The sequence below is a fragment of the Lactuca sativa genome, chromosome 6 (genome assembly GCF_002870075.4).
Source record: "Lactuca sativa cultivar Salinas chromosome 6, Lsat_Salinas_v11, whole genome shotgun sequence".
NCBI lineage: Eukaryota > Viridiplantae > Streptophyta > Magnoliopsida > Asterales > Asteraceae > Lactuca > Lactuca sativa.
In genome coordinates this window covers 58,317,244-58,331,775 of record NC_056628.2, presented here as the reverse complement: position 1 = coordinate 58,331,775, position 14,532 = coordinate 58,317,244, and the positions used below count along the sequence as shown (strand labels likewise).

The following is a 14,532-nucleotide window of genomic DNA, read 5'->3' as shown; positions in this document are numbered from 1 at the left end:
ACAAAAGAGTTGCAAAGTTTAGAGTAGTGCAAGTGGTGCAGGTAAAAGCAGTGCATGTGGTGCGGGTGGTGCAGGTCAAAGCAGTGCAAGTATTGCTGGTAAGAAGAGACCAAGTGGGGCTGGGAAGAGTAGTTCAAGTGGTGTTGTTAAGAGGAGCCAATTGGGACTGGGAAGAAGGGCAAGACAACAGTTTAAAAGCATCCTAGTTGTTTTATTTTGTAGCCTAATGTAATGGCTTTTTACACTATGTAATTTGTTGATGTTTTCGTTAACATTATGATGATCTTTTGATAACATCTTTATCTTTTATTAACATTTTGATGATATCCTACTATCTTTTGATAACATCCTACCATCTTTTGTATTTTTCTAAATTACATTCCAACAACATTACACAATACCATTCCAATTACGATCATTACACAATTACAAATCAAACCAAAGTACATTCCAATTACAATAAAACCAAATTACATTACAATTCGATCAATTAAAATCCATTCCATTCCACTACAATTACATTCGATTCCGTTCCAGTCAACTAAAATCAATTCCACTAAAATTACATTTTATTCGAGACAAAAAGCAAAAACAAAAGGTTTAACTTCGATTGGGTGTTTAGAGCAAGCAAAACATCGATTAAACCTAAAATTACTATTCGATACAATAGTAGAATCGCATTCCATAATTTTTCATAGTCGTCGAGGTTCGTATAACAGTTAGATAATCACAATCACACCTTATCGCCATTAGTGTTTTCTGAACTGAAGAAGTTACAAAGAAGAATAATAGATGTCCAAGGTGTAGAGAAGAAGAATAGTTGACATGTCTTTGAAAAGCATTCTTTTAAGGCTTTTATTTTTAAAAGCACAATAATACCCCTGGCGTGCCAGGCACATGGTGCGTATTAAAAGAAAGGGCTAACTGCGTAAGGACCAAACGTGTATTAAAAGCAAATGTTAGGGATGTCCAACGTGCAAAATATAACATAGGGACTAAACGCAAAAAAAATCAAACCATAGGGACCATATATGAAGGGTTTTGAGCATTCTAACACTCCTATGGTGTACATGAAACCCTAGATGCTTTGGATCTATGTTTTCTCTAATTATGCACACAATATTGTTAGCAAGGCATTAAGCCTACAACTAGCATACAAATGACATAAACATCATATTAATGAGTTATAGAATTACCTTTTTGTTGTAGCTTGTAGTTTTGGCCTTTAAGAACTTAGCACCAATAGTATGAATGCCTCAAATGGAATCAAAATACACCTTTGGACAAAGGATGACTTTTGAGAGAATATCCTCACACCAAAATCGGCTTAATGATCTTTCAAGAACTAGTGTACCATTTTGGAGGCTAAAGGGCTTCTTATATAGTGTGGCTTAATTAGGGTTACACCATGCAAACCCTAATGTGCATGACCTTCCATATTCCTTAGGCTCCATGGGTGTAAACCCCCATTGATCATCCATGGGTTGTAACATTGGTTTAGCCCAACCTAAAGAATCATGGATCATTGGCCCACACCATAAGAATGAATGATTTACCAAATCAATGCCCATATATTTAATTAGTTTCTTTTGATCACAAAATTAATTCCAAATTAATTATTTATCGGTACTAATTAAATAATATGATTTCATATTAATATATTAGAACTTATAAAATATTAACAAATCATAAATAACCTCTTCCCAAAAGTCCATCCTATCAAATTGTCCTAGTGATATGCAACCTAAATGGACCATGCTACTCTCGGGTCAAGCACATACCAATTATAGTTATGAGCATAGACACCTAATCCAACAATTTGTTCTTAATTAAATCATCAAGAAATCATAGATATATAGTTTAAGGGGTCGTGAGTTAATCCGGAGAACGATCTAGTCGTTGAGGCTTGTGGGTTGGTTTTTCACTTACTGCCGATAATAAATATATATAATTAAAATAAATTTTTTGTTACGTTGTAATTTCTACATAATAATAAACTAAATATTAATAGTTAGACTAAACTGCACAAATGGTCCCTGTGGTATGTGGAAAATTGTCATTTTCCTCCAAAAAGGTTTGGCTAGCATCAATGGTCCAAAACTTTCATTTTGTTGCGTCTTTGGTCTAATCTGTTCTGATTATTTTCAAAATGACGGATCTGCCCTTGTTAATATGATTTTATATTTTTTTCTTATTTGTTTTTCTGATTTTCTGATTTAAAAAAAACCAGAAAAAAATAAAAATAAATCTCTCTCTCACTCTCTTTAATACAAGAAAATAAAAATAAATCTATCTCTCTCTCTCTCTCTCTCTCTCTCTCTCTTTGAAATCAATCCCCCTCTACTTTGTACCTTATTTCTTTTTCCCCACCAAAGAAACCTCCACCATCCACCATAAACCACCGACTGCCGCCTCTAGCAGGCCATCCTCACCAATTTCAGTATCATCAGGCACAACCCACAACTTCATCTTCTCTAGTCATATTACATCTGAGGAGATGAGTGTGTCTCACATCCTTCTTAACCACTATTCAGGAGACCAAACTCACTCACATTCATCACGATACTAGCGACAAGAAACCACCACCTGAAAGCACTACCTTGTCAGGAGAAAGGAAACAGGGGAGTAGAGGGTGGTGGGCAAACCCTAAATCTTCGAGTGACAACTTCAACAAGTCGAACCCGCTATCATAGTAGCGATGGCGGAGAAGAAGTGCAAACCCTAGCAGGATCGATGAAGAAAGAGAAACAAAGGTTTGGGAAAATTGCGTACAGTCAAGATCGGTTTACAGCGCCATCCCCATTCTCGATTCGTCGTCTCGATCAGTTCAGATCTGTTCATCCTCGTCCTCGTTCTCGTTTGGTAAAATTACGCATAGTCGAACCCGCTATCGATTTTTCAGATCTATTCAGCGCCACCCCATTCTCGATTCGTCCTCGTTGCTTCCCTTGCTGCCTCCTGTTTTGCTTTCCTTCCGGCGAGAACGAGGTGAAGGGAAGGGAGTTGGGTTGGGTTTCATCGGTAAAGGCAGTAGGAGAGTAGAGGGTGGTGGGCAGCTGCGGTGGTGACGTGGTGGAGCAAGGTGGTCCTCGGTGGTGTTGGGGTGTTTCTTGGTGTCATCGAAGCAGCAACGAGGGGTGTTTGGATAGTGTTTCTCCGATGAGTGGGTGATGGAGGCTGCTTCCTCCTTTTGGGTTTCACAAAAAAAGTGGTCGTTTATGAGTGAGAGAGAGAGAGAGAGTGTGTGTGTGTGTGTGTTTGTGTGTTTTGTCTTTTCTTTTAATTTTTTATATTTTTTTAATCAGTAAAATATTTATAAATAAATAAAATTGAAAAATGAAAAAATAAGGGTAAAATCGTCATTATAAAAAAGTTTAAAACAAATTGGATCAAACTTGCAACAAAATGAAAAATTTATACCTCTGCTGTTAATTCAAACATTTTTGAACAAATTAACAATTTTCAGTTAATCACATGGACCATTTATGTAGTTTTGTCTAATAGTTACTATGATAATCATTAACTCATAAACCAAACATTGACCATAAGTTATCACACCATCCATAGTTTACTTTTTTATGGAACTACAAAATATTTTCTCAAATCATTATACTTATAAACAAAGCTGGTTTTAGACATGTGTTGGATGTGTAACCGTATAAGTCCTGTGTTATTTAAGGCTTAATTTTTCTATGTACATAAATATTACCGATAGATTACTGACAAATTAATAAACGATGAGCAATAATTTTTGAATTGATTAATTTTATAACATCAGACTTATAGATGATTTTTTACTGTCACAAATAAAGTACTATCTAAGGGTCTATTTTTAACTTTTCAGTTTTCACACAAAGCTTTTAAAATCAATCGGACCGATTTATTGATATTTTTATTTTTATATTATACTAAGTTCTATATTAAAATGCAAATAAAATATAACTCAGCATATGGAACCCGCATGTGAGGCGTGACATATTAAAAACGAACAAATTCGACCTCTCCATTCTCCAAGTCATACAATAATAAAGGGACTGTTGTGGACCAAAACCATCCTTGTAAAAGGTTTATTTTAGTTTATATATATATCTAGTTGACGTCAATATGTCACGTGTTTTTAATGACAAAAATAGCCTCACCTTCCATAGCATATCAGGTGTGTATACAGAGACGCTTTTTCTTGTTCAATTTTCGGGAGCACCCACGTCTGTATTACTTTCCATAACAAAACATACTATAAATTCAGAACAAATTCTCCCATCTGTGTTGTTCCAGCTAATTGCCAAATGGAAATGGTCGAAGACGACGCTTCTTCTTCCTCATCTTCATCTCAAACTGAGATTGGCGAAACAATCTCACCTCCATCGATCAAGAAACGGAAAGCCGGGAGAAAGAAGTTCAAAGAGACAAGACACCCGATCTATAGAGGTGTCCGGGTAAGAAACGGGTCCAAATGGGTGTGCGAAGTTCGTGAACCCAACAAGAAATCAAGAATATGGTTGGGTACATTTCCAACCGCTGAAATGGCTGCTAGAGCTTACGATTCTGCAACCCTAGCCTTACGTGGTGATGCCTCACCACTCAACTTTCCTGACTCCGCCCATCTGATTAAACGAGCCAAATCATCTTCTGCCCATGATATTCGAGAGGCTGCTCTTGAAGCAGCTCTTGCCTTTAGGCCGGAAGGTTATGAACATAGGTCATCTAGGTCGCCTGTGTCTTTTCAGATCGAAAAGGTGGCGGTGGAGGTGCCAGAGATGGCTTTCGTCGATGAAGAGCTTTTGTTTAATATGCCAAGTTATTACAATAACCTTGCAGAGGGATTGGTTATTACACCACCAGCAATGAAACGCGGGTTTAATTGGGGTGGTGACTTTGATTGGCCTTGTGATTTTGATTCGGATATGGACTTGACTCTCTGGAGGTATTAAGTCGAACTGATACAAACTTAAACGAAGAGACACGGTTAGATATAGTCGGTTCTTGTTTTCAGTTATTGATCGATGTTTGTTCATATTCATATACAGATCTTTGAAATTTTTTGATAGAATTTAATTCTGTAAAAAGATTAAGATTTGTGTATAAGCAAAAAATCTTGATTTAAGATTTCGTATAAATTTTTTGATGTTATACAAATATGTGCGCGTATACATGTAGTTGGTTTTATTCTCACTGTTCCCATGCAAGTTAGAACAATCATTAATCGATACACGTATGATCCGATGATTGAAATAATATTTAAGTATATGTGTTTAACTCAAATACGTAAATAATATTTGAGTATATGTGTTTAACTCACATATGTTGTTTTGACATCACTACTTTGAAGAAATGATACACACATATAATATCTCATGGAGGATTTTCATCCGATGCCTGTAGTTTCTTGAAAGTTGAAATTCTTGCACATGAGAACGGTTTCAAGTAAAACCAACACTTACTCTTTTGTGAAATTAATGATGAATCATATCGAATGAAAATAGTGGTTTCTAAAATTTTACTCGGATAAACTTACATCCTTGACTTGAGACCATGCATTTTTTCATTGTTTTTCACTTGTCCAACATAAGAATCAGAACATACTGTCATGCCTTTATTGAAGGTAAAAGAAATTGAATTTACTATTTTTTATAAATACGTTGTTAACATCGTCATTGCTACATTGTTGCTAGAAACAAAAATCAATCAGTATTGTTATTGTTAGTTTCCGTGCATCCCTTGATAATGCATTCATGAACCCAACGCTTTTTGATGTCATTATATTATAACGAACAACAAGAAAACACACCCTTGCCTATTTATGGTCACACGTTTTGTATATCTGTGTACAACAATCATCTGGTAGAGCATGTTGTAGCCTAGCCAAACATTCCTTAAAATAAAAATTTTGGTGCGTTTTGAAACCTACAACAATGGCTTCCTCTCAATCTCCTCCCAAAGTTTCTCAACCTGCTCCCAAAGTTACCAAATCGGTTGCTAAAAAGAATTCCTTCAAAGGGTCATCATCATCAATGTCAACTGAACCATTTCTCAGTGACACAACTCAACTCTTTTCCTTGGACCCCATGGACTACGACGAGTCCATTAGGCTCATGATCGAGTTCATCGTCAATCATCCCATACCTGTTCCCCTTACCAAGATTCTTGACCCGCCGATTCCCTTTCATCTTCTCCACACTGCCTTTGAGCAAATCAAGATTGAGAATGATGTTCTGGAAACAAAAATCAACAGCGAACGTATTGTTCCGGTTCACAAATCAACCTTCTTGAAGGCGATTGGTATTCCTGAAAACCCAGAAAACTTCAAAGTTCAAGAACCAATGGTTGAAGAATTTCAGTCATTTCTGAATCACATTGGGTATGCTAAAGAGTTTAAGGCAAAGAAGTTCAAGAAGTCTTCTGTATCAGGCCTTTGGACAGTTCTCATGCATTTCGTTCTCAGAGGATTGTTTGGAAAACATGGAGGAACATACATGCTTAGCAAGGATTGGTTGTATGTTGTTTACAATATCTTCTCGGGGAAGAACAACGATGTGGATCTCACAAAAGTCTTATGGAAAGAGTTTTGGAAGTTCTCCATCAATCGCAAATCACTGGAGATACCGAGTCCGAGATTTTGGGCTCTGACCATCCAACAGCTGTGTCAAGACATGAAAGAACCAATCCCCATTGCCACGATTTCAAAAGAGGTATTTCTATCCTTCAAAGCTATTAAATCTTATCGTTTTCCGGACCAAACTTCATTTGGACCTACTAGACGTCTTCCTGAACATATGCTTGCCAAAATACCATCTGATTCCATTCACTTGAAACAACATTTAGAGTCCTCAATTGTGTACAACCCTACACAGTCTACCCCGGTCTCTGTTGAGCCTACTTCGGAGGTGGCTAAGCGTGTTCCAAATGAAGGAAAGAAGAAGAAAGCTACCAAAAGGAAATCTTCTCCCTCTAAGCCCAAATCCAAAAAGAGAACCAAAGTCGGTTCCTCCTCTCAACAGGAAGGAATCAAAGACATTCCGGATGACTCTGACCATCCGCTCACCCCTCCTACCCACTCTTCCGAAGTACCCTTCGGAGTTTCAAAAACACAATCACACACTCACATGGAGTCTGCACATAATCCACACTCACCTTCCCAACAAGGTGTTGCTGGTGTTGAACAAAGTTCCTTGGACCATGGAACAAACCCACGTCTCAACTTGGAAATCCCTCTTATTACTTCACAAGCATGCTTTGAGACTCCTGTCTCAAACCCTAAGCTTTCTGAAGCAGGAGTAGTCCCTCCTACCTCGGAAGCTACAACTGGTCTGATACCCGGTAAGGGTACAGGGGGACCAGGTGCTAATGATCCTTTGTGGGAAGATTTTGTTGACAGGGAAAATTCAAGGCATCCTGAACTCACCAGGCCTCAAGTCGAAGCAACTCTCATCTCGATGAGGAAATGAGCCATACAAAGCAACTTGCCCTTTGTTTCTCCAACTGATGACATCATAGATTTAGAGTTCACCTTCGGAGAAATGCCCCAAAACATCGTCTCGGAAAATTCTCCTAAGACTCACCATCGTGATTCTCTGCACCCTAATCCTGATGAAGAACGATTAGATGAAGTTATGTTCGATGATAAAGGTGCTTCTGTTGCTGCTCCTCTGTTGTTCTCCTCATTTCTCTTTCCGTCAAAGCCATCCTCATCAAGGCTGGTTTTTGACTTCGGACTTTCATCCTCCTCCTCTGAGCTATTTGATGAAGAAATGAAAATTGATGATCAAGTCCCAACGCATCTTGGAGCTGAAACAGAATCTACTCCCAAACAATTTGACGCGGATACAACTCAGTCTGGCCCTTTCGATCCACCAGTAAATCAAGATGATGACAAAAACAAGTCTCGAACTTCCACCTCGTACACAGGATCATCCGCTGGAAATTATGTCGATCCTTTTGCCCTATTGGAACTCCGAGACAATGTCTCTGATGTTGTGAAGAAGGTCGAGTCACTTGACACCTCTGTGGTCGGGCTCAATGCCAAGATTGATGAAAAGGTGTCTGGCCTGGATTCTAAGCTCGATGCAATCCTCAACAACTTGTCTGAAACCAACAAGTCTGAACCCACCAATGTAGAAAGGGAAGCCTAGCTTGATGAACTTATCTCTCTCTGACTCAAGCACACCATTGAGGAGGTTGAACAAAAGTATGATGCCTCACTCGATCACTACCTCGATACCATCACCAAAATAATGAATGTACATGATGACATAGTCGGTGCCATAAATGAACTCATCAAACAAACGCATGTCCGCCACGAGAAACATTTTCAAAGGCTAGAGAAGAAGATACGAAAGAAAGATGAAATGAACCTGATCATGCAACAGGTTCTTATCAAGCTTCTTAGGGCGTGTTGAAACATTGTGGATGTTCTGAACCACAAATTTGATGAGATGCTCTTAATTCTTGGCCAACTGTTTGATCACCTTAAGGCTCAGACCCCCATTACTGACGCCTATGATGCATTGACTCTCCAACTCAATACCAGCTTTCAGAAGGTATTTGACAAATTCTCGGAGCTCAAGGAGTCTTTATTTCTTGAACCGGTTGTCGGGTCTTCCGTTGCAAGAGGAGGGGAAGGACCTAGCTGGCGAACTCAACCCTGGAAACATGTCTCAGAGTTCCGACTCCGCGATGAAAACTCTGATGATTCCTTGCAAGTTCTTTCATGTTCTCCAGATGATGATGATGATGAGGAGGAGGAGGAGGAGGAGGAAGAAAAGTACATCTCTAATGCCGTCATATGCATCCCAGCTCAGAGAAAGCTCCCAGCCAAGGTGCTTTCTAAAGAAGAACAATGTATATGATCTGAAGTTTCATGGCCATCAACTATGGACGATGTTCTTAAAAGAAGCAAGGAAATGGCTAAGGCAAAAACAAAGTTTACAATTGATGCCTTCTGAGCCACTCAATCAATGCTCCCTCTGATTCCCTCTCCAAGGATTGTTCCTATCAATGAAGGTTCTTCACTTCGGAAGCGAGATGATATTTCGGAAGATCCTCCATCTACCTCTCCTCCAAAATTCGTCGTTGACGAAAAAATGCAACACATCCTCTCCATCCTTAATAAAAAGCAAGATAAGGGAAAGAAGCCCATCTCGGAACCTCACCACTCAAATAATCCCATGAAAAAAAGAAGTGGCTAGTCACAAGAAGAGATTAATCAAGCTCTAGAGGAAAGCATCAGGATCCAAGCCCTTAAAGACAATCCTTATCCGATGCTAGGGATTTCTCCTCTTTGCCGAGACGGGGTCATACACGATCTAGATATAGTACCATTGATGTACTATGATCTTCCCAACCATGATTCAGACCAAATTGATCTGCCTCTCTCTCCTTACAGCAAGTTCTACATAAAGTTCGCTCCTCTCCACCCAGAAGTTGATTCATAATTAATCATCCGGACTGAACGTGAAATATTGAAGACCTTTTATCCAAGAATTCACTTCCCCAAAAAGAAGTGTGGTCTCAGAAAAGGATCACCAAGATCTCTGGGTTTGGAAGGAAAATTCTGACCAAGTTCGAACTGAACTGTGTGCTGTTCCGATACCACATCTTCCGGAACAAACCAACTCAATGCACTATCTCTGACGCCGACTTCCCTGCATTCAAACCAAATGAAATCTTGACTATTGTTGCACATTTCTGAAGCCACCAAGTTGATGATCTTAGCATTGGATCTTACCATGCTACTTTGAGTTTTCTCAAAGACTATGTTGCTAAATTCTGCCGGTACGACTTTGAACTGGCTCATCTGTTCAACAGAAAACCAACAAGAAGGACTTCTTCCGAGTCCTTGATAAACATCTAGTTCCCACTAAGGCGCTTCGGAAGTTCATCAATCGTGCATCCAAGTCCGAGGAACCAGAACATGTGAAGGCCAAGTTTATAAGTTAGTTGTAGTGGTACATTAAATTTAGAGATTGGTTGTACTGAGCGTATGTGTTCATCAATGAAGAATCAAACTAAGGTGATAGGATTGCTAAGTTCACTTAGGGGAGATTGTTGGAACCTGAAAGTGAACCTCTAGCAATCCCTAACCTTTGTATTTTAAAAGTTAGGCTTATGTCCGAGATGGTTATGGTACGAGATGGTGATTGGAGTCCGGAGTGGAGTTTATGGTTCGAAGTGAAGGGATGTTCCGAGATAGTATATCTGTTTGTGCATTAATTATTCTTGTCTTTTGTTTGATGTAACCTTACAAAGGACTTAGTCTTTTTGTCAAATGGCATAATCAGAGTGTCAGAAGTAACTTGTTTATCCGGTCCTTTGTATGCATTTCAGTCTGTAAGTTGTACCTCCTTTTCCTATATAAGGAGTGTTTAATGACAAGAATAAATGACGTATTGTTGCTCCAAAGATAGTTATATTCAAATTTACTTTACTGCCACCTTTCTCTCAAATGAAACTCTTTCAAACATTCTACTTGTTCATTTATTGTCTTTACATTGATTATACTTATAGTTCCATATTTAATACTTGAAGTACTTTGTTGATTTCTCTATTCTGTCTCGACTGGTCTAACCAGACTTGACTAGAACATTTAATTATAAGCAGACATTGATCTTAAGCATTGACTCAAGGCTTGAGCTTTCAAACCTTGTCCCTGCGCATCGTATCTTTGTTCTCACACCAATTCTCCTTTTTTAAACCCTCCACTTCTACTCCTTTGATCATATCCATCAATGGTGAGGTGATTGTCATCCTCAAACAAACATCTCGGATCGGAGCACTTGTCGCCTTGCGACTCAAAGCATCGGCCACCACATTGGCCTTCCCAGGATGATACAAAATCTCGCAGTCATAATCTTTAATAACATCAAACTATCTCCTCTGTCTCATATTCAGATTCTGTTGATCCATGAAATATTTCAAACTTTTATGATCGGTGTAAATGGTGCATCGAACCCCGTATAAATAATGTCTCCAAATCTTAAGGGCAAACACCACCATCCCTAATTCCAAGTCATGATGGGGTAATTCGCCTCATGAGGCTTCAGCTGACTCGAGGCGTAAGCAATCACATGCCCCCACTGCATTACAACAGCTCCCAAACCCAAAATAGAAGTGTTACAATACACCACAAAACCATCCAATCCCTCAGGTAGTGCCAGAATCGGGGCCTCGGATAATTTCTGTCTCAAAGTCTCGAATGCCAACTATTGATATGGACCCCTCGAAAGGTGATACTCTTCTTGGTCAAGCGGATCAAAGACACGTCGATCTTGGAGAAATCCTGAATAAATATCTTATAGTACCCTGCTAAACTCAATAAACTCCAGATCTCGGATGCATTCTTCGGAACCTCCCAACGCATTACCGCCTTAATCTTGGCCGGATCAACCAAGATACCATATTGGTTGATAATGTGCCCCAAAAACTGCACCTCATGCAACCAAAACTTGCATTTGGAGAACTTGGCATATACCGTCTCCTTCCTTAGGGTCTCCAACGCCTCCCTCAAATGTTGCTCGTGTTGCTCCTTGGTCTTAGAATAGACCAAGATATCATCAATGAATGTGATCACAGACCGATCAAACATCAGCCTGCAAACCTGGTTCATGAGATCCATGAGTGTCATTGGAGCATTGGTGAGCCCAAATGTAATCACCATAAACTCGTAATGACGATAACGAGTTCTGAAAGTCGTCTTCGGTATATCCTCATCTGATGATACCCTGACCAAAGATCAATCTTGGAGAACCAAGATGCACCCAGAAGCTGATCAAATAAGTCATCAATCCTCGGAAGCGGATAGCGGTTCATCACCGTTAGCTTGGTTAGCTCTCAATAATCAATGCACATCCCGTGTGACCCATCCTTCTTTTTCACGAACAAGATCGGTGCTCCCCATGGGGAACTACTCGTACGAATAAATCCCCAGTCTAGCAGCTCCTGAAGCCGTGTAAACAACTCCTACATATTAGGCGGAGCTAGACGATACGGTTCTTTGGCTATCGGAGCTGTACCAGGCACCAAATCAATACAAAACTCCACTTGCCTCTCAGGAGGCACTCCAGGTAACACCTCTGGAAATACATCAGGAAAATCTCGCATAATAGGTACCATGCTCATCTCTAACATGGCCTCCACCCTCGTATCCGAGACATAAGCCAAAAACCCAGGACAACCCTGTTGAAGGAGTCTCCTAGCCCTCACAACTAAACAGAGGGTCGGCCCATGTGAGGCTCTCTCTCCATGGATAATAAGTTCTCCCCCACTTAAGGTTCGAACTCTAACTAGCTGGCGCTCGCAATCTATCATGGCCCCATTGGGCCCCAACTAGTCCATCCTAATGATTACTTTCAATCCTCTCAAAGGAGTTGGAACCAAATCAATAAGAAACCTCTCGCTGAACATATTCATAACTTTCCTCTAAAATACCATTGTAGAGCTCACGGTACAATCATCCACAATCTCCACCTCGAGTTGGGAATCCAATGTCCCCGTACCATCTCGAAACTTCTTATTGATCGCAAAATATACAAATGATCAGGTAGCCTCCGAATTAAAAAGAACATAAGCCGACAATCCATTGACCAAAAAGGTCCCCATACAAGATCATAACAATATAAGCATAAACAATAAAATAAATAATATAGAAATAGATCACATACCAGTCACGACATCTAGCATTGATCGGGCCTATTCTATAGTCAGCTAAAATGCACGGCTCTTCATCGTAGGAGCTTTCACCTTGACCAGGCGGCCATTAGTAATCCTTATTGTGGCGGGCGCAAGTGTCACAACTGCTCCTCCAGTCAATCTCGGACAATCGGCCTTTTTATGACCGGTCTGATTGTAGTGGAAAAAAACCAAGCCCTTCTTGGGGCAATCCCTGCTCATGTGGTCTGGATGGCCACAAGCATAACTTGTCAAGCCTGCCGCCCGACAGGATCCACTGTGCGGCTTACCACACTTGGCACATTGGCCTCGACCCTGCCGACCCCTACTAGGAGGATCAGAGATCTTAGGCTTCTTAGCCTGACCTACTGCTGCCTGAACCTACTCCGGTTTCTACTTCGTCCGGAGCTCCAACTCAATTTCCCATTCACGGGCCTTCTCCACCATGTTATTCAGGGTCTTGCACCCCGAAAAGCTCACAAACTCAGGAATATCATCCCTCAGCATGGAATCATACCTCGTTTTCTTCATCTCCTTATCCGCAACATACTGCGGAACCAAAAGTTCTCTCTCTCTCTCTGAACTTGGCGGTGATCTCTTTCATAGTCTCAGTCGTCTGTTGAAGATCTTGTAACTCCCTCACTAATCGTTGCACCTCAATGGCTTGTGCAAACTCCAGATCAAAGCTCCGTACAAACTCCTCCCAAGTCATCTCAGCCACACCCGCTAATCCCACCTCACGCATAACCTCCCTCCACCAATCTCGCGCTTGATCCCGCAGCATATAAGACGCGAACCCCACCCTTTCCTTCTCGGGGCAAAAGCTCGTGCAATGAACATTCTCCATGCCTGCCACCCAGCGTCAACTAGTGATGGGGTCCCTAACCCCAAAGAACTCAGGCGTACTGCATGCCTTGAACTCCCTGAATGAGGGAGCTCGAGTCCCAATCTGACCCGCAACAATCTCGGCTCGAAAAGACCTGAGCCGCTCCTCCATGATCTGCATAATCCCTTCCTTAACGGTACCAAATATCACCGGGGTAGCGTCAAGGATTCCATGAGTAACCTCGGCCGCGATGAGATCGCCCAGCCTCTCATCAATGTGCTTTGCACCAGCACCTAACTTGATCCAGATCCCAAACCTTGTGTGATTATCACTATCCTCAACTGAAAAAGCTACCACATGATATAAAGTGATAAGGAAGTTTGAAGGGGTTCCTCCTCACCAGAATCCTTAGAGCTTCTAGGTCTAACATTGTTTCGGGTACAGGTCCTGTCCTTTCAGTAGTATGGGCCTAATACTACCTTCCACACATACTTGTGCCTTCCCCAAGGCCATACCTGATACCTCTAATTCACCCAAAAACAATAACATAACCCACGTGATATAACATAACTCAAATCCAAAACTATTTTCGGATTTCTCAATCCTCACCGAACCAAAAACTTAAGTCAATCATAGCAGGTTTCCCTATGCACGCAAGTTATACACAAATAAAATCACAGACTGTCAAATAAGCTTCTACCCTAAACCACAACCAAACAAAGAACAAGAATAAGGCAGAATCCATCATTCTAGGGTAATGCAATCCTAGACATATACAACTTTAAAAGCATACACTTAGCAAATAATCAATTCAACATCAATTTCCAAGTATAACCATAGCATGGCTAGTACATTGGGAACACTTACTTGAGCTCGACCGATTACGCACATCACACTCTCCCCTTTTTACTTACGAAAACCATTTTCAAGAAAAATTTAACCTTTGGTTTCTTTTTGAAAAAGCGTTTACCATTTCCTCGGTTTGAGTTCTGACACACCTAAGCGTGTGCTCAAATCCCTCAAACCAAGGCTCTGATACCAAC

General features: G+C 40.4%; 1 protein-coding gene across 1 annotated transcript; it reads left to right on the top strand.

Moving 5' to 3' along the window:
- Positions 1 to 4,200: 4,200 nt before the first annotated feature.
- On the top strand, positions 4,201 to 5,111 carry LOC111896647 (dehydration-responsive element-binding protein 1B). The gene has a single exon (XM_023892617.3). The coding sequence runs from the start codon at positions 4,287 to 4,289 to the stop codon at positions 4,929 to 4,931; it is 645 nt and encodes a 214-aa protein (XP_023748385.1). The 5' UTR covers positions 4,201 to 4,286; the 3' UTR covers positions 4,932 to 5,111.
- Positions 5,112 to 14,532: the final 9,421 nt, after the last annotated feature.